Consider the following 21555-nt stretch of genomic DNA (forward strand, 5'->3'; position numbering starts at 1 on the left):
GTCGACAGATGTGAAAATTACCGAACTTTCAGCTTAATAAGCCACGGCTGCAAAATACTAACGCGAATTCTTTACAAACGAATGGAGAAACTGGTAGTAGCCGACCTCGGGGAAGATCAGTTTGGATTCCGTAGAAATGTTAGAACACGTGAGGCAATATTGACTCTACGACTTATCTTAGAAGATAGATTAAGGAAAGGCCAACCTACGTTTCTAGAATTTGTAGACGTAGAGAAAGCTTTTGACAATGTTGACTGGAATACTCTCTTTCAAATTCTGAAGGTGGCAGAGGTAAAATGCAAGGAGTGAAAGGCTATTTACAATTTGTACACAAACCAGATGGTAGTTATAAGAGGCGAGGGACATGAAAGGGAAGCAGTGGTTGGGAAGGGAGTGAGACAGGGTTGTAGCCTCTCCCCGATGTTATTCAATCTGTATATTGAGCTATCAGTAAAGGGAACAAAACAAAAATTTAAAGTTGGAATTAAAATCCACTGAGAAGAAAGAAATATTTTGAGGTTAGTCGATGACATTGTTATTCAGTCAGAGATAGCAAAGAACCTGGCAGAGCAGTAGAACAGAATGGACAGTGTCTTGATGGGAGGATATAAGATGCAGTCGAATTAAATCGGGTGATGCTGAGGGAATTAGATTAGGAAATGAGACACTTAAAGTTGTAAAGGAGTTTTGCTATTTGGGGAGCAAAATAATTGGTGATGGTCGAAGTAGAGAGGATATAAAATGTAGCCTGGCAACGGCAAGGAAAGAGTTGCTGAAGAAGAGAAATTTGTTAACATCGAGTATAGATTTAAGAGTCAGGAAGTCGTTTCTGAAAGTATTTGTACGGATTGTAGCCATGTATGGAAGTGAAACATGGACGATAAATAGTTTCGACAAGAAGAGAATGAAGCTTTCGAAATGTGGTGCTACAGAAGAATGCTGAAGGTTAGCTGCTTAGATCACATAAGTAATGAGGAGGTATTGAATAGAATTGGGGAGATGAGAAATTTGTGGCAGAACTTGACTACAAGAGGGGATCGGTTGGTAGGACATATTCTGAGGCATCAAGGGATCACCAATTTAGTATTCGAGGGCAACGTGGAGGGTAACAATCGTAGAGGGAGACCAAGAGATGAATGCAATAAGCAGATTCAGAAGGATGTAGGTTGCAGTAGGTACTGGGAGATGAAGAAGCTTGCACAGGATAGAATAGCATAGAGAGCTGCATCAAACCAGTCTCAGGACTGAAGACCACAACAACAACAACAACAACAACAACCATATTAGCTCCTTACCAACCTTGTGGCCAGCGTGGGAGCACGGTTCTGACTATGCATATCCGTCCCTGGTGATCACACACCCTTTATGAATCATGTTCCGCTGTTTTAACGTTCAGTGGACCATCATGAATCGCGGTGACTTCTGTGTAATTGTAGTCTTTGTTATTTCTGTTCCTCTTATGAGCTCACTGCGTATTTCCTTTTAGGTTGCTTTCTGTACTACACTGTAGCAGTTCTTTCTACTTGGAAAGTTTAATCGACGTATGTTACTTGGTAGAGATACATGAAGCGAAAGTTTCTTTCGTCTCTGAATTTTATAAACGTACGCTTTAAATTGAACAGTCTATCTAAGAAATATCAACCTAGTGATGAAATATTTGAAAGAAAGCACAGCAGAACAGGATTCTGTTGATAGAAATGGCCTCTCGTAACAAGTGCCAATCTGAAAGATCCTTTATTGAAAAATGAAAATAATGCCATCATCCAGTTTATTAACAAATAAATAAGCAATTTTATTCGGATGCATTGGTGTGACTTCGTTAATAACTGCACTAATTTTGCTCTATAAATAAGATGATAGCCATTCAAAACAGTACTGTCGTAATATTCACTTTGAAGTTCATTTTTTTCTTATTTATTTCGTCATGTTCTTGTTTTTCTTTTCAGACCGAGACAACGGTGGCTGAAACGCTGTATAGAAACAAATCGAGCTTGGAAGCCATCTTCAGGATAATAGACAAAGACAATTCAGGTATGTGGAGAATCGAAACACAGTTTTGCTTTCTTTGTGATTTCCCCTCCAGTATATAGTATGTTTATAATGCAACTTTCGCTACTTGAGCCAGGGTAGACAGAAGACTATTTTCTGTGTACGTACCAAACGGGATAGGAAGTATCTTCATATTGGGCATTGCAGGATGTGTGTTGTTAGTAGTGCTAGTATCATGACTTGCTGTTGGGCACCGGCATTGGTACGGTGACGCAGGGTTGAAATACAGGCATTAGTGTGCATTCCAATTGCAGTAGACGTGGGTTTGGACAACGTGAGCAGGGCTTTACTTGTAAAATTGTTTTATCAAAACAAGAGCAATAGTGTTTCTGCCCTTTGCGAGTATTCATGCATTAAAGGAATACGGAGAGGTCCTCTTTCCGCATCGAGGTTGAAGAACGCGATGCGATAGTTCGATTAACCGGGAATTACTCCTGAGGGAGACCGATGTCCAATTGCGTCAGAGGTCGTTGAAGAAGTTATTGTTGGCATGGCTGGGAATGCTGGACGCAATGTACGATTTTCACATGGTGCACGAACTGTTTCACGAACAATTGAACATTACGTGGTCCAACGTTCGAAAAGTACTGTGAACAATTTTAAAACGTGTCTCTAGTGCGATACCCAGCTGTCGTGGATGCAGATAATCGTCATATTGAGTAGCTTTTGTAAATTGGAACACGAAGATGGTATCCAGTTAGGAAATTTTACCCTATCATGTGGAAATTAAAATGAGTTTCTCTCTGTGGTCTATCCGTTACTTCTTTTCCGCATGTCCTTAAAAATGTTTCCATAAAGATTCGTTGTCCTGCGGTCCCTTATTTTTCTTGAGAAACCTCTCAAGTAGCGAATGTGCGAGCCGAATTGAGAAATTTGTGTGTACTTGTGTTAGTTCCTTTAGATTTGAGGCGTGTAAGCCTAATCCTTGCCTTTACGTATACTAAAGAACGGCAGAAAGTAGTCACACAATTGTAATCTGCTTCATTTACCTCCCAACGAACAATTCTCTTTTTTGGTTACTCATGTGTATTGACGGTAATGGCTATGAAGTCTAGTCTCTGAACATGTAACTGTTCCCCAGCTTTTCCATTCGAACTTTCATCGTTCAAAATTTATTTTTGCTAACCCAAGACCCCATTACTCTGTCGACTAATATACTCCAAGGGAAAAAGAAAGAAAAAAAAGAAAACACCCACCGCAAAGGAATTATGAGAATGGGACAGAAATCGGTAAATGTGATGCACATGTAGAAACAAACAAATTAATACACTTTCAGAAAAATGGAAGGATTTCTTCACAGATTTAGCCAGTCAGTAACGCATGTGTCCATCTTTGTCCTTTACACAAGCAGTTATTCCGCTTGGCATTGATTGACGGAGTTACTAAATTCTGTCCAGGAATTAGAGCCTCAATATGCCGAGGTGGTTCGATGGCGCTGACCATCATGCTCCGAACGTTCCCAGTTGGATAGAGATACAGCGATGCTGCTGGCTGAGGTCGGGTTTCGCAAGCACGATAACCAGGAGTGATGATTTGAGCTGCCATTTATTTTCATAGCAGGACTGCTTTAAATGTCATCCGCTGCGTCCTTGCAGCACAGTCATACGTCGACGATATTCTACGCTACGCTCCATGTTGTTGCTGTTGAAGGAAAGCCTTCCCACAAACGGCGGGAGTTTCTATGGCTTGCCTTCGTGGTTGCCAAACCCTGTGTTGGCCAGCAAGGTCTCCATATCTCTCCCCAATTGAGAACTGTTGGAGTATTACGGACATAATTTGGCACGATGTCCCTCAGGAGAACATCCTACAATTCTGTCAATCAATGAAAAGCCGAATAATTACTTGCATGCGAGCGATTGTTGGACTGACACATTGACTTCCTCAGTTTGTGGAACTGTTTCTCTCAAACAGAATTATTTTTTCTCAAATCGTTATCATTTTTCGTCTGTATATTTACGTCACGTCTACCGATTTCCATCCCAACCGGGTAATTTCTTTGTGGTGCAGTCATTGCAGTCATTTTTTTGTCTTAAAGGATGTATTATCCACACGGATAATGTTTAATGTGACAACATTTAATATTTATCATCGTAATGCTCTATGTTGTAAAGGAAATCCGCTGTTAGCGTGCAATAGAAAGATAATAACAATGCAACTCGGTACTTAACGACCAACGTATCTCGGCACAGCACGATGCTTCGCGAACGAGAATACAATCCACGATTTTACTATCCAACCGATAGCGTAATTTTAACTACGATAACTTAGTATAGAGCTATACTAGTCTTTGGTATTATTTCTACCATCACTTCTCGTAAGCTCACCACTATGTGTGGTAAAATTACTGACAATCTGTCGGTGATCCACGTTCGAAGGGATCCACGTACTTGACTATATAACAGCTGTAATTATTAAATTAAAGTCCTTGCTTTGTGCAAATTGCCCAAGAATATCCAATAAGGCAAACTTTTTAGTTGTCGTAAATATTAAACAAAGGCTATACCTCTGACTCATTGAGCATTAAAAGAAAACGCATATATGTTACGAACCGGCTTTACCATAAAATACTGTTGATGCATAGTTGAAATTGTTACACTTTCAACCTTTCGTTTACCATTTACTGTGTATTATCCATTTTGAGTTAGTACTTAACAGGCTTCGACAAAGATATATCATAGCAAAGTCAGAGATATAATACAACCTATCATCTTTTCCGTAGTGTACTGCACGCGAAGTTTTCTTTAACTTTAGTATTGTGTATGTCTTTACACAGTTCAAGATAGAATTTAAGTTTAATTTAGCTTTTCTTATGTAGGCAAAAATGTTTACTTCTTTGCTTTATTATCTCTTTGTAGATTAATATCGTAACACAGTTAGCCTTTTAATGAACGTTTGCTGTTATCTTTGATCACTTAGCGCATTGCGCAATACTTTACTTATTAGTTTGTAGATTATTACTTTCCTTTCTCTGTGGTTGTTTTACTATGAACTTAGGGTCCTTTCAGTGAAACTGAACATTAGATGAGATGAAATCCTAAGTTGTAAAAAAACAATTTTTCTTTTTTCTTTTCTTTACGACACAAGAGGCTCTGCTAAGAAGAACTTGTCTGTTGTACAAGATGTTTTGTTCGAGAACCCAATTTCCCAAAAATGCTAAACTAATACAACCTATTCAAAAATAAAAAGTTACTATTACCGCTATTTTATACTTGTGAAAATGAAGCTCAGTCTTTTCAGGCGTTCGTGTCTGTCCACACAAAATCCCCATATTTTTGGTTTAGATTCGGTCACTCGACAACTGCTTCTCTTAAGAGAGTAATGGCGCTGTTCGTGCTTTAGTTAACAGCTTCTTCTGTAACCAACTTTTGTTATTCATTCGGGGCTTGATATAGTTCTCTGATGGGGCAAACCAAAACTGAACGAACCTCTATTACCCTTTTCAGTAACAAGATAAAAGGTACTACTAAACAATGAGCTTGCCTCTGAGTCGACGTAATTTACTCAAGCCTACTCTTAGCATCCAACTGAAACAGCACAACGACTCAACTACCTTAGACTGTTCTGATCAGTTTTAATATTGCTCGCCTAAGAAGCCAAATCGGAACAAAGCCATGTCCTAAATCAATCATCAATACCAGACAATAATGCATCCATTGACGTCTTATCAAACCAGTATTGTGTACTTAAATCCCAGAAGAACGAGTGCTTTACGCCCCGCCATTTATTGCTCTGAAAAAGATCAGTATTTTTCGCTATACAACATTCGTCGCTGAACCCCTAACTCCAACACGAAACTAGCTCAACTAGACAGCTGACTTACCTACTACGACTATCTACGGAAGGATCAGTCCCATCGTCCAGTTATCCAAACTGGTGCCACCTGTCTCAGTCAGACTGGTACCGTCCATTAAGATCATGTAAAACCCATATTGAACCATTAAAAAGAATAAGTGAACAACATCATTACTTAAGTAAGGCCAGCCGCTGTGACCGAGCGACTCTAGGCGCCTCAGTCTTGACTCGCGCTGCTGCTACGGTCGCAGGTTCGAATCCTGCCTCGGGCACGGATATGTGTGCTGTCCTTAGGTTAGCTAGGTTTAAATAGTTCTAAGTCTAGAGGACTGATGACCTGAGATGTTAAGCCCCATAGTGCTTGGAGCCAGTTATTTACTTACATAAACAATTAGTTATTTATATGTCCGAACTGTCGGTTGATGTTTCTGGTGGCCAGACTGATCTCGCTGCTGACACTCTGGTGTACTGCACTCTGCCTGGCCGGAGAAATGTTATCCATTACCAGACAGTGGTCCCAAAGTACATCACCTACCTACAACAACATTCTTTTGCATAGACGAAATCAATAACACAGTACAAAAAATACACTTGATTATCTATCTAACAGATGATACATAATAAATTTAGGTGGTTCATTTGCACCTGATGGACCACAACCGTTATTTCACCTCACAGCCCCCACTAGTTCCTGCTCCTTAATATACGTACCGTATAGTCTTCACACACACACACACACACACACACACACACACACACACACACATTAAATTTTAATAAGCCTAAAGATTCTTTGTACTCACATTAAATATTGGCAAACCTATTACAATAATATTTGGTATTATATGGCCTGTACCAGTTATAGTACACTTTAAAGTTATATTTCTGCTGATAAGCTGTTCAATCGGTAAGTTGTTCTGTCACCTAGGTCACCACTTGCAACGGTTCCATGGTTTTTCTGGTCGGACTTCGATAGTTCAAAGTTCTTTTCTTTTCGATTAAGCCAAGACTCCATTGATCTATCCGCTAGGATTTTGTGCACAGTTTCTGACAATGCTAAGATCTTGATGGCGTCTCATTAAAATTTTTAAACTGATTCAGTTACTTAGTGTACATGTTTTGACGTTAGGAAACGGCAAAGAAAAGATAATCCCTCGAAATAAAATAAAGAGTGCGCATCATGCGTTTTCAAAGCTGTCACCTCGACAGCTCTGTCAGACTGGGGCTGTCTACCTGCTGACTTCATGTATCACCGTGCAAGATCCCTCCGTAGGGACAAACCTCAATAAATGCTTCTCAGTTTAGCGCCGACTCCGTAGCAAGCTTAATACAACTGCTCGCTCCTCCCCACTTGAGACTCCATAAGTTAACTCTTTCCTCGATTACCTTAATGAATCGATGCGTAGGACATCCTCCTACCTGTTCTCCGTACGTGTCTTGGTGTAGTCATTAAAGCAATGTTGTGACACATTAGATTCATCTGACGATGTTAGCAGGCGACCTGTATGTCTTAGCAGTGGAGTGGGTAGTATGTATGTAATAAATCCCGAGATGCCATTACAGTGCGTTTATTAGTGAACGCCGTAAAGCAGTTTGCAGTTAAATAACTGAAATTGCTCTTTACAAAAACGTAGTGAAATTCTAAAGCATGTTGAAGGCAACTATCACAGAGAACAAACTCGGATTACAGCCTATTGCTAACTGACGAGACTGGTGTGCAGCATGTATGTCATTCATACCTCGTACAACTTCGTAACTGTTCGTATGTGATCAGTAGCTGAATTATTTTAATTTGTTTGCTAATTTACTTGGCTTACTGCGTAGTATTACTCAAGTATTAAATATTTAATGATTCAGGCTCCACCTAACGCTGACCTCGCCAGAAGTGGATCTTAACAAATAATGGGTAATACAGCAAAGGGTCAGTGTCGTACCAGAACGTGTTTTCCCCGTGGATAGATCACATAGTGTGATTCTTTGTCATGGCGCACTGACCTCTCCCCACTATTCTGACTCATTACCTCGCCATCTGGTACATCCGTCACCTATACTTGCATGGGAAACAGCTTCTCACTCGGAGGTGCTGTATTCTGCAGCACTGCTTAAGGTAGCAAATCACAACGAGCCGACAAAAGTCATGAAATAACGATATGCGTACGTAAGATGGCAGTAATATCGCGTACACAGGATATAAAAGGACAGTGCCTTGGTGCAGCAGTCATTTGTACTCGTGTAATTCTTGTGAGAAGGTTTCCGACGTTCTAATGACTGCGCGACGGGAATTAACAGATTTCCAAAGCGGAAAGGTTAGTTGAAGATAAACACATGGGGCATTCCATTTCGGGAATCGTTAAGGAATTCGACACTGCGAGATCCACAGCGTCGAAAGTAAACAGAGAATAGCAAATTTTAGGCGCTACCTCTCACCCCGTACAACGCAGTGGCCGACTTGCTTCACTTAACGACCGACAGCAGTAGAGCTTACACAGGGGTGTCAGAGCTTAGGTTCAAGTAACAGGGCGTGGAATAGCCGCAGAAATCAGTGTTGGATGAATGACGAACGTATCCATTAGGACAGTGTGCTGATCAATTCACCCTAATCAGCCAACTGCTGTTGAGCCGGAGGGCCGGGCCACATAAGTAACATTCACAGCTTATAACAACAACACTTATTAAACTTTCGTTTGGTAAAATAAAATTTTGTCTTTAAAACTTTTGTGATAAGGTAACTTAGCAAAAAATCCTTACAAGCACGGGCAACCACCCTATTCAAACCACAACATTAATCTTTAAACAAGCAATAAGTGACTGGCAAGTTAATTAAATTATGGACGCAGTAAAGGTCCCAAAAGGAGACTACAATAATGAGATAAACTTTAACCAATAATAGATATCATAATTTTTTTAACACAAAATAAAATACAAGCACATACGCCCCTTCGTGACACATTTTCAAAACAGGTGACGTCTCATAGGCACGGGCTAATTAAAGTAGCAGAAGGAGGGGCCCACTGGACCTAGACCAGAGGCGGCTAGACCCAGAACCCACAAAAAGCGGGCGAGCTGGACAGGGTGCCGCACACAGTACACTATAACACACAAATCTTCTATGAAATCCTTTACAGATCCAAATCAGGGCCGCACGATTCGATTCGGGTAATGTGGCCGAGTCCAGTTCCCAGACTACAAGCCAGTTCGGTCTTGCAAACGTGCCAAACACACCACAACCTCTGCGTCGTGCCCCGGCCTGCTCAACCTCGCTCGCCTCCGATTCTCACGCGCCGCGCGGCTCTCCAGCTGTCCTTCTCTAGCGCCACACGCCCGACGCGGCCAAAAGCTACGTCAAAGGGCCGAGACCAAAGATCACACTATGCCGACCCGATCGATCAATCGATACGAGCCGGCACGGCTCAGACTGTGCGTCGAAAACTTGGCGTTAATGGGCTATGGTAGCAGACGTCCAACACGAGTGCCTTTGCTAAGAGCACGACATCGCCTGCAGCATCTCTCTTGGGCTCGTGTCCATGTTGGTTGAACCCTAGATGACTGGAAAGCGGTGTCCTGGTAAGAGCTGATGCTAGGATTCTAGTGTGCTGCAAACCCCTACGAAGCCACGGACCTAAGTTGTTCAAATAGCTCTGGGCAACATGGCACTTAACATCTGTGGTCATCAGTCCCCTAGAACTTAGAACTACTTAAACCTAACTAACCTAAGGACATCACACACATTCATGCCCGGGGCAGGATTCGAACCTGCGACCGTAGTGGTCACGCGGTTCCAGACTGAAGCGCCTAGAACCGCTCGGCCACACCGGCTGGCGGACCTAAGTTGTCAGTCAACAAGGCACTGTGCAAGGTGGTGGTGGCTCCATAACGGCGTGGGCTGTTTTTACATGGAATGGACTGGGAAATCCGGTCCAACTCAACCGACCATTGACTGGAAATTGTTATGTTCGTCTACTTGGAGACCACTTGCATTTATTCATGGACTTCATGTTCCAAAACAACGATGGAATCTTTATCGATGACAATGCGCCATATCACCAGGCCACAACTGCTTGTGATTGCTTTGTAGAACCTACTGGGCTGTTCGAGCGAATGATTTGGCCAGCCATAATGCCCGACATGAATCCGATAGGACGTATGTGGGACATAGCCGAGAGGTCAGTTCGTGCACAAACTCGTGCCCGGCAACACTTTCGCAATTATGGACGGCTATGCAGAGAGCGTATCTCTAAATTTCTGCAGGCGACTGTCAGCACTTGTTGAGAACATCGAGCTGCTGCACTAAGCCGCAAAGAAGGAAGACCGACATGATTTTAGGTGGTATTACATGACTCCTATAACTTCAGTATACTTCTCCTAGCTCCAGAATCTCTGTAATATGTAAAGTTTTGAAAATTAAATGCTGCCCGAAATAAGAGGAACCTCAAAATTACCTGATACTTAATGCATCTGGTGGCTGGAACCATGTTCATTCCTTAACCTGTCAGAAGGGTACGTTCTTAAAATAGCCTTCGATACCAACAAACCGATTTTCTTCTCAAATCTTATCTCATTATGTGGGACAAAATTTATGAAATGCAGCGCCACCACGTACTGCAGTTAACCTGTACAGATCAGGTCGATAACGACACTGTAAAGATTGGCATTTTCTTTATTTGCACACACACACACACAAAGTTATTACACTCCTACAAAGGACTATTTCAATGTTAAAAATTTAAAATCCCGCTACGGCTGAACCGTAATAGCATTAATGTAGCTAGTAACTTGGTCTAAATATTTCATTTTTTCCGATGTTACTATGATGTTACACTATATCCGTGTAGTCTATAATATCTTATCAGAAAGAATAATTGAACGCAAATAGCAAAGTACTTATGACGAGTGTACACAAAAATATATTTTATAGAAATAATAAGTCTTTACATAAATTCAAACCATCAAACAATAACTAAGTGGGCACTTATCTGGGTTCTGCTTATGGTGCTGTACGAGCACGGGGTCCCGTGTTCGATTCCCGGCGGGGTCAGGGATTAGCACCTCCCTCGAGATGACTGGGTGTTTGTGTTGTCCTCATCATTTCATCCTCATGAAAGAAAGAGGCGAGATTGGACTGAGCAAAGGTTGGGAATTTGGAAGGGCGCTGATAACCGCGCAGTTGAGCGCCCCACTAACCAAACATCATCATCATCATCATCATCATCATCATATGGTGCTGTAAAAGTACTCACTTCCCGGCGTTCACAACGATACTGCTCCGCCGTCTTGTTATCTTCCGCTGCATTCATGATTCCGCAACCTCCTTAGATTTTCCTTTCAGGAAATTTTCGTGCTTGAGTACTTTTTGAATTAAAAGTCTTAGATACAGACAAGCAAACTGACTTTCCTTTGTTGTTGAGTGAGGCTGTTAGTACAATTACAAATATTCTGAGGATTCTTAAGAAATGAATTGTCCAGTTAAGAATTCCTTATGGATCTTCAAAAATACATTAATTGACAGTGGTTCAGATGTTTGTAGGCCACTGTATTACCAGATATGTCCATATGATGTGCGAACAATATTACATCCACTGGCTATTCCACAGCTGTAATGCTAAAAACACCACCACAGTCGTTGCAGCGAATCTTCTGCTCTTTTTCTTTTAGATTCGAGAGCAGCTCCAAACCTCTGCAAAATAATGTGGAAACGTATGTGGTCATCCATAGGACCACAAAAACAAGCCGTTAAATTGCGATTTCGCAAGAAATCACACAAGTTTAAAGGCCGGTAATTCTTCTAAATACCTAAGAATTACATTTACGAACAACTTCAGCTGGAACGATCACATAGATGATGTTGTGGAGAAGACCAACCAGAAATTACGTTTTATTGACAGAAAGAAGATGCAGCAGGTCTACTAAAGACACTGCCCACACTATGCTTGTGCGTCCTCTGCTACAGTGTGGCTGTGTTGCATCGGATCCTTCCCAGACAGGACTGACGGACGACTTTGAACAGTTTCAAATAAGCATATTTAGTATTGCACAAAATATGGGAGATAATGTCAGGAATATGATAAATGCTTTGGATGCTCATAACAAAAATAGGCGTTTTTCGTTCCGGCGAGAACTTTTCACAAAATTTCACTCACCGACTTTCTCTTCTGAAGGTGAAACTATTTTACTGTCGCCAACACACATAGAAGGAATGATGATAACAATAAAATAAGACAAATCAGAGCTCTTACAGAAAGATTTAAGTGTTCCTTTTTCCCACGCACTGTTAGAGAGTAGAACGGTAGAGAAACAGTCCGAAGATCGTTCGAAGAATCTTCTGCCAGGCACTTGGGTGTGAACTGCAGAGTACGCATGTAGCAGACATACTAACGACACGACATCGTTAAACTGCTGACTTCATATGTGCAGTCACCCTCAAGGTCCTCAATACCGTTCCATTGCTCTGCAATATTAATCTTTCTATTCTGGCCAATGTAATTATCACATAACTAAGTTTCCCAGTATGTCAAATTCAGGTTTAGATTTCGTTGCACCATTTCGCGCTATTACACGCCATTAAGGGCAATTACTTGCCATTAAGCGCTGTTAGGATCGCAGCCAACACGAAATGCGTCTACTTCACATCATCGATATCTGTTGCCTGCCGCCGACTGTGTTGCCGCGTGGCTCAATGGCACGATGCTTCGCCCAAAGCCATTCCTCATCCATTAGCTGCTCTCATGGATTCCATTCATCTTATATTATTTTGAAGATTCATGCTCTTGATTAATTCTTCCTGCAGTGGTATCACCAAAGTAAAGCGCTGTCGGGCTTGGCTAGCCCTTTGATGGGTGAAAGTCCTGGTCTGCCGAATGCTGTTGGCAGGTGGGGTGCACTAAGCCCTTTTCACGTCGATAGAGGAACTACTTGATTGAGAAGTAGCAGTAAGGGTCACGAAATCTGACAACGGCTGGGAGAGCGGTGTGCTGACCACATGTCCCTCCGTATCCGCATCAGGTGACGTCTAAGGGCTGAGGATGGCACGACGGTTGTCGGTAGCGTTGGGCTTTCAAGGTCTGTTCGTACATTTTTTTCTTTATACTACTGATTAATACGAGCAGATACTTATACTTATTACCCCGTCAGTCCAATAAGTTTCGAGACTGTACTAATAAAAAAAAAACGGACGACGATGGTTCTAATGTAGGGTCGGCCACTGCGTGCCAGATTTCACGCGTGCAGCATTTTCGGGCCACGGGCGTGCCAAGGCCTGGCCTATCACTATCATCCAGCTTTGGTCGGCACTTCTCGGAAGTAGCTGCAAGAGCGCGACATTTTATTTAGCATTACGGTGCGGCATTTTTCAGTTGGAACTAGTCCTGAGTTCGACAGAGTCATGGTGTCAGCGCCGTTTACCCTTAGCTATTTGTTCATGGTCTGAGGGACGTACACAGGTCCAGGCTGTTTGCGCAAAAAGAGGCAGCCTAGCGTTCTGTCGTCACAAGAGAATGAGAGAATTCTTAATTCACATAAGCGACGAGTGCAGCTTATTTGCTATGAAACGACATTACAGTACCATGTAGAGAGAAAAATGTTCAAATGTGTGTCAACTCCAAAGGGACCAAACTGCTGAGGTCATCGCCACCTAGACTTATACGCTACTTGTTTTTGTTGTGGTCTTCAATCTAGAGACTAGTTTGATGCAGCTGTCCATGCTACTCTATCCCGTGCAAGCTTCATCTCCCAATACTTACTGCAACCTACATCCTTCTGAGTCTGTTTAATGTATTCATCTCTTGGTCTCCCTCTACGATTTTTACCCTCCACGCTGCCCTCCAGTGTTAAATTGGTGATCCAATGATGCCTCAGAATATGCCCGACCAACCGATCCCTTCTTCTAGTCAAGTTGTGCCACAAATTTCTCTTCTCTCCAATTCTATTCAATACCTCCTCCTTACTTACGTGATCTACCCATCTAACCTTCAGCATTCTTCTGTAGCACCACATTTCGAAAGCTTCATTCTCTTCTTGTCGAAACTATTTATCGTCCAAGTTTCACTTCCATACATGGCTACACTCCATACAAATACTTTCAGAAACGGCTTCCTGACATTTAAATCTATACTCCATGTTACCAAATTTCTCTTCTTCAGAAACGCTTTCCTTGCCGTTGCCAGTCTACATCTTATATTCTCTCTACCTCGACCATCATCAGTTATTTTGCTCCCCAAACAGCAAAAATCCTTTACCACTTTAAGTGTCTCATTTCCTAATCTAATCCCCTCAGCATCACCCGATTTAATTCGACTACAGTCCATTACCCTCGTTTTGCTTTTGTTGGTGTTCATCTTATAGTCTCTTTTTAAGACACAGTCCATTCCTTTTAGCTGCTCTTCCAGGTCCTTTGCTGTCTCTGACAGAATTAGAATTCCATCGGTGAACCTCAAAGCTTTTATTTCTTCTCCATGGATTGTAATTCATACTCCGAACTTTTCTTTGTTTCCTTTATTTCTAGCTCAGTATACAGATTGAGTAACATCTGGGATAGGCTACAACCGTGTCTCACTCCCTTCCCATCCGTTGCTTTCGTTTCATTTCTCTCGAATCTTATAAGTGCGATCTGGTTTCTGTACAAATTGTAAATAGCCTTTAGCTCCCTGTGTTTTACCCCTGCCACCTTCAGAATTTGAAAGAGAGTATTCCAGTCTACAATGTCAAAAGCGTTCTCTAAGTCTACAAATGCGAGAAACGTAGGTTTGCCTTTCCTTAATCTATTTTCTAAGATACGTCGTAGGGTCAGTATTGCCTCACGTGTTCCAACATTTCTACGGAATCCAAACTGATCTTCCCCGAGGTCAGCTTCTACCAGTTTTTACATTCGTATGTAAAGAATTTGTGTTAGTATTTTGCAGCCGTGGCTTATTAAACTGATAGTTCATTAATTTTCACATCTGTCAACACCTGCTTTCTTTGGGATTGGAATTATTATATTCTTCTTGAAGTCTGAGGCTATTTCCCCTGTCTCATGCATCTTGCTTACCAGATGGTAGTTTTGTTAGGCTTGGCTCCTCCAAGGCTGTCAGTAGTTCTAATGGAATGTTGTCTACTCCCGGAGCCTTGTTTCGACTTAGGTCTTCCAGCGCTTTGTCAAACTCTTCACACAGTATCATATTTCATCTTCATTTACATTCTCTACCATTTCTGTAATATTGTCCTCAAGAACATCGCCCTTGTATAGATCCTATATATACTCCTTCCACCTTTCTGCTTTCGCTTCTTTGCTTAGAACTGGGTTTCTACCTCAGCACTTGATATTCATGCAAGTGGTTCTCTTTCTCCTAAGGTCTTTTTAATTTTCCTGTAGGCAGTATATATCTTACCCCTAGTGATATGCGCCTCTACATCCTTACATTTGTCCTCTAGCCATCCCTGCTTATCCAATTTGCACTTCCTATCGATCTCATTTTTGAGACGTTTGTATTCCTTTTTGCCCGCTTCATTTACTGCATTTTTATATTTTCTCCTTTCATCAAATAAATTCAATATCTCTTCTACTAGCCCTCATCTTTTTACCTACTTCATCCTCTGCCACCTTCATTATTTCATTTCTCAAATTCCCCGTTGTTCTTCTACTGTATTTCTTTCCTGCATTCTTGCCAGTCGTCCCCTAATGCTCTCCCTGAAGCTCTCTACAACCCCTGGTTCTTCCAGTTTATCCAGGTCCCATCTCAAATTCCTACCTTTTTGCAGTTTCTTCAGTTTTAATCTACAGTTCGTAAGCAATAGATTGTGGTCAGAGTCCACATCTGTTCCTGGAAATGTCTTACAATTTAAAACCTGTTTCCTGAATCTCTGTCTTATCATTATATAATCTATCTGAGACCTTCCAGTATCGTCAGGCTTCTTCCATGTATACAACCACCTTTTATGATTCTTGAACAAAGTGTTAACTACGATTAAGTAATGCTCTGTGCAAAATTCTACCAGGCGGCTTCCTCTTTTATTCCTTTCTCCCATTCCATATTCACCTACTACGTTTCCTTCTCTTCCTTTTCCTACTATCGAGTTACAGTCACCCATGACTATTAAAATTTCGTCTCCCTTCACTATCTGAATAATTTCTTTTATCTCATCATACATTTCATCAGTCTCTTCCTCATCTGCTGAGCTAGTTGGCATATAAACTTGTACTGCTGTGGTAGGCGTGGCTTTGTATCTATCTTGGCCACAATGATGCATTCACTATGCTTTTTGTAGTAGCTTACCCGAATTCCTATTTTCCTATTCATTATTAAACCTACTCCTGCATTACCCCTATTTGATTTTGTATTTATAACCCTGTATGGCCGGCCGGTGTGGCCGTGCGGTTCTAGGCGCTTCAGTTAGGCACTGCGAGACCGCTACGGTCGCAGGTTCGAATCCTGCCTCGGGCATGGATGTGTGTGATGTCCTTAGGTTAGTTAGGTTTAATTAGTTCTAAGTTCTAGGGGACTGATGACCTCAGATATTAAGTCCCTTAGTGCTCAGAGCCATTTGAACCATTTTTATAACCATGTATTCACCTGACTAGTAGTCTTGTTCCTCCTGCCACCGAACTTCACTAATTCCCGCTATATCTAACTTTAACCTATCCATTTCCCTTTTTAAATTTTCTAACCTACCTGCCCGATTAAGGGATCTGACATTCCACGCTCCGATCCGTAGAATGCGTTTTCTTACAACGTCCTCCTGAGTAGTCCCCGCCTTGAAATCCGAATGGGGGACTATTTTACCTCCGGAATATTTTACCCAAGAGGACGCCATCACCATTTAGCCATACAGTACAGCTGCATGCCCTCGGGAAAAATTACAGCTGTAGTTTCCCTTTGCTTGCAGCCGTTCGCAGTACCAGCACAGCAAGGCCATTTTGGTTAGTGTTACAAGGCCAGATCAGTCAATCATCCAGACTGTTGCCCCTGCAACTACTGAAAAGTCTGCTGCCCGTCCTTAGGAACCACACGTTTGTCTGACCTCTCAACAGATACCCCACCGTTGTGGTTGCACCTACGGTACGTCTATCAGTATCACTAACTTAATCTAAGTTATGCCAAGAACAGTACACACACCCTTGCCCGAGGGAGGACTCGAACCTCCGGCGGCGAATCTCCGAAGTACTTTGTGCAAAATAAGCTGGCATGGAGCACTTGAAGAAACTGGTGGTACGAACAGTAATATCGTGAAGTCGCAGCCGTTATTCCGTTGTCAGTTGCAACAGTTTTCAGTGGAAATGAACGAATAGTATGCAGACTTCGTATTGCTACGTAGCACAAGGTGTAATCAGACGAATGACGAACACTAACTTCACTTAACAAATGTTTATTCAGCACTTGCGCATACAAGAGCGTGGAGCGAACGGCCTCCGGCCAGAACGCATACGGTAAATACACAGTTAGTAAACATTCCAGTACAATGATTCTTGATAAATCTGGATATCCTCGAATCGAATACAGAAATTAAAATTTAGCAGTTCAGGTGAGTTTTCAACTCACGACCCTCCTTGCAAGAGTCTAGTATCATAACCGCTACACTTCAGTGACGGTGCTACTCAGATTTTTCTGCGACAGTATGTTAATGGAAAGTACGTAGGGTACGCCAAGGAGCATGCCTGGGAATATCTTCCGATTTAAAATTTACTATTGTTGAATTTACTAAGGAAAAAGAAGTGCAAGAACGAAAATTACAGCGTCCGGAATGGATTGCGGACTTTGCTTTTTAAGTAGACTTGACTGCTCACTGCTGACTTCGCTTTTTAAGTACACTTGATCGCACACTGCCTACAATAAAACATTCCAAGGTAACTTCTTTCTGATTCATTAGGGATGCATTTAAAAAGAGAATCTTCTTGCAGAATCGACACACTCTAACAAAGACAGTCCAGTTTCCTGAATTCACTGGGGAAAACGCGAGGTTTCAAGAATTCATAGTGGCCTTGCAAGAATTAAAAGGAATCGGCAACGCGCCGCGAGTAATGAGTATAATGGGCGGGGGCACTACAAACGTAGTGCGGGGCAGTACGCGGAGAATGTGGGTTTTCGCGGGAGGCGTGCCAGAGATAAATCCCTGCAATCGCGCTATCCTCTGTGTCCTCGGTGGCTCAGCTGGATAGAGCGTCTGCCATGTAAGCAGGAGATCTCGGGTTCGAGTCCCGGTCGGGGCACACATTTTCATCTGTCCCCGTTGATGTATGTCAACGCCTGTAAGCAGCTAAGGGTGTTCATTTCAATCTAAGAGGATCGTTTTATAAAGGTTTTGAGTACACCGTCGGTCTTACATCCCTTGTCGAGCTGTTCTCGAGACCGTTTCAGTTTAGCCTGTGCAGATGGAAGTGACTGACCTGCAAGAAACTTCCAGTGTCAATGACAACTCTTTTTACTTTCAGACGGTCCAGGACGTCTACATTGCTTTCGTCAGGTAAATTTTCCAAGTTTATATGAAGAGACTGCAAAAGTGCTACAATATTTCGATCGACGTGTTTGTGTGAAACAGCTTATTTTCAATTATGAAGCTAAATTACGATTACCTGCCAACTGGAGGGCGAAACTCTGTGAGATTCTCTGCGTACGTCTGTATCGCGAAAATCTGCACCACATATAAATTACATTATGTCTGCAGCACGCCAAAAAGATTAACTAATACTGAAAACGTGTTCTGTTTGTGGTCTTTGCTGTCGAGAAATGTGAAATATAAAACCAAGTCGTATGCAGTGCTACTGCACTGCCATTTAAATGCGGTGCGTTCACTGTTTCCCCTCTTCATCCTGCTAGCTTTGACAGCGTGGCGTGGCAGTAAGAGAAATGTGAAGCGAGACGGTGCGCTTTGGCACTGGTGCCCAGGCATGGTCCGCGAGCCAGAACGTGCTTTAATGCTTCAGTGTTCTAAATAATCTGTCCGTGTCCCCGCCCTTCTTTCCTTCCCCTCCACCTCCCCCCCCCCCCCCCAACTTGAGTATAACGCACAAAAGGTTCATACAATCGCATGAAAATGTTCATGAAGTTGTTCAATTTGTACGCCACATTCACACCTATTTCGTTCTTTATGAACCATCAGAGACACATTCTGTGCAGTTTTGTTTAGTGACAGGATCGTCCTGTTTACACCAAGTCGCACCCACTGTCTTTTTTTTTTCAGAAAAGAGCTTCTAGCTCTTTCCACTTCAGTCAGGCTGTGGCAGCGTCCACACGCCATTGTTTTTTGTTTGGGTAATCAATGTGTGCAGGCCAAACTTTGCTCACTGTTTTTTCCTCTTCCAAACATTCTAGATAATGTATTCAACAATTGATGTAGAGAGCTCAGTTCGTTGCTGCATTCCGAATTGTGACACAGTACCGTTGACGTACAATGGCTACCCATCCATTATTGAACACTGCCCACTCACAACTGACTTGAAGAACGCACATGTGTTTTTACAGTTGTTCTTTCCAGGTGCCACAGTGCTTACTGCTCCGACGTCACCAGTACGCCAGGAATAAAATCAGTCTCGGATCTATTTGAACGTATGATGTATTCTTTATCATTGGCTTTTCAATTTAGTAATAATTTTTATGTCTTAATATACCTTTAATTCTATTTAAGTATTCAACAAGGTCTTCACACTACCTCCATCAATCATCTGGCACTTTTAAGCGTGTCCTTACGTATTTGGGCGCCATAAAGATAAAACAGCATCACTCAGCTCATGACTCATTAGAATGTGCCGTACTGCGCCATTCATATGTTGAAAAATTTAATTTTCAAGATGTAGAATAATCAAAAAATGTTCAAATGTGTGTGAAATTTTATGGGACTTAACTGCTAAGGTGATCAGTCCCTAAGCTTACACACTACTTAACCTAAGTTATCCTAAGAACAAACACACCCAGCCATGCCGGAGGGAGGACTCGAACCTCCGCCGGGACCAGTAGCACAGGCCATGACTGCAGCGCCTAAGACCGCGCAGAATAATCGTTATAAGTGGAAGTCTGTGTAACTCTGTGTACTTACTACTATGACAAGCCTCTCTTCACATACTCTAACCCAAATGAATCTCAGACATTTGTGCTGTTTCGGGAAAAGGAAGGCAATGTAAGAGAAAGAGTACACAGTTACATTATATTCTCATTTGGGGTTAAATACCTCAAACCTTGTTTCCTGTGCCTTGTCTCTTTGTGTATGGACATAAACTAGCAAGAAGTACGTGGCCTCGTAATTCTATTCGTCGTTTCTCTCAACATCTTACACTGCGGTATTACTGTTGTCATTTCAGACTCACATATGAATGTTTGAAGAACGTGAATTGATGAATGTTTGCCGTAGATGTAACTTGGAAACTTCCCAGCCGTCCAGTTATAGTAGGACTCCGCAGGCAATAAATACTCAGAAATATATATTAACAAATAATGGAAGTCTAAGAGATACCTTACTGGAAAGTGCGAGTGATGTTAAATGCATCATTTGGGTTAGTGAGATCACAAATAACGCGCAGGATTAGAGTCAGTGGCGTTCAGGAAGGTACCCACGGGGATGTGGAGCTGCCGTCCGCTTTGGCCGTGCGATTCTAGGCACTTCAGTCTGGAACCGTACTGCTGCTACGGTCGCAGGTTCGAATCCTGAGCCGGCCGCGGTGGTCTCGCGGCTCTAGGCGCTCAGTCCGGAGCCGCGCAACTGCTACGGTCGCAGGTTCGAATCCTACCTCGGGCATGGATGTGTGTGATGTCCTTAGGTTAGTTAGGTTTAAGTAGTTCTAAGTTCTAGGGGACTGATGACCACAGATGTTAAGTCCCATAGTGCTCAGAGCCATTTGAACCATTTTGATGTGGAGCCACGACGATTCGAGTGCTGTGGCCAGCAGTGTTAGGTTGACGATCCGTGGCGTGATCAACTCGATCGAGATGGTTCCACAGATTACTTACTGGGTTTTAATCCGGTGAGTTTGGTGGCCAGGAGAGTACGGTAAACGCATTCAGGGGGTCTCCGAACCACAGATATACCTTGTGAGCTGTGTGGCACGTTGCATTGTCATGCTGTGCCGAAGAGAAACAAACTGTAGGTTGGGGTGAGAATGCTCCCCAAGGTTAAATACACTCTTGTGTTAGTCCAATGTGCCTTCCAGAGGGACTACACCACACAGATAACGCCAGGAAAACACTCCGTGAACCATAACGTTACGACGAGAAAGTAAACTGAAGATGGAAAAGGAAATGAACTAATGATTTCAGCTGCATAGGGATTTTTTGTGGAATCAGTGGCGACAAGTAAAAAATTCCTATCAGACCAGGACTCGAACCCAGAATCTACTGCTTACGTGGAAGTTGTTGACCACTGCACCACCCAGACACAGTATTTACCGCAACTGCGAGGACTACCTGGGCACGAATTCTGGCCGAATCACACTCGCACCTATCATCGCTTACTGCAGTCCCCGTCCATGTTCTCCATGCTCGCTAATTTTAGATTCCCACTGGAGGTCGAACGTAAATGTGCGTCACACTGGAAGTTGTAGATTCATCGCCCATTGAGGCGAACCACTTATATAAACGCGTGGTGTCTGTCCATTTGGACCTCCCCTTTTCTTTCCTTTTCTCACCCACTCCGTTCAATTTACATAATATGTTTCACAGCTGTGAACCCCACTGGTGTCCGTTCTTTCAGACATGTGCGAATGAACAGACACCACGCGTTCATACGGGTACGATGATTTTACAGGGTATTTGCTTT

General features: G+C 42.5%; 1 protein-coding gene and 1 non-coding gene across 2 annotated transcripts in view; both read left to right on the forward strand.

Annotated features, from left to right (window-relative positions):
• LOC124789082 (serine/threonine-protein phosphatase rdgC) overlaps positions 1–21555 on the forward strand; it is a 1335318-nt gene that overhangs the window by 1264810 nt on the left and 48953 nt on the right. Inside the window, exon 14 of the mRNA XM_047256373.1 lies at positions 1947–2031. Within this exon, the coding sequence (XP_047112329.1) occupies positions 1947–2031 (85 nt within the window). The remainder of the gene's footprint in view (positions 1–1946; positions 2032–21555) is intronic.
• On the forward strand, positions 17946–18019 carry Trnat-ugu. Its single transcript has one exon. It is a non-coding gene; the product is annotated as a tRNA-Thr (tRNA).

Source organism: Schistocerca piceifrons, chromosome 3 (assembly GCF_021461385.2).
Source record: "Schistocerca piceifrons isolate TAMUIC-IGC-003096 chromosome 3, iqSchPice1.1, whole genome shotgun sequence".
Taxonomy (NCBI): domain Eukaryota; kingdom Metazoa; phylum Arthropoda; class Insecta; order Orthoptera; family Acrididae; genus Schistocerca; species Schistocerca piceifrons.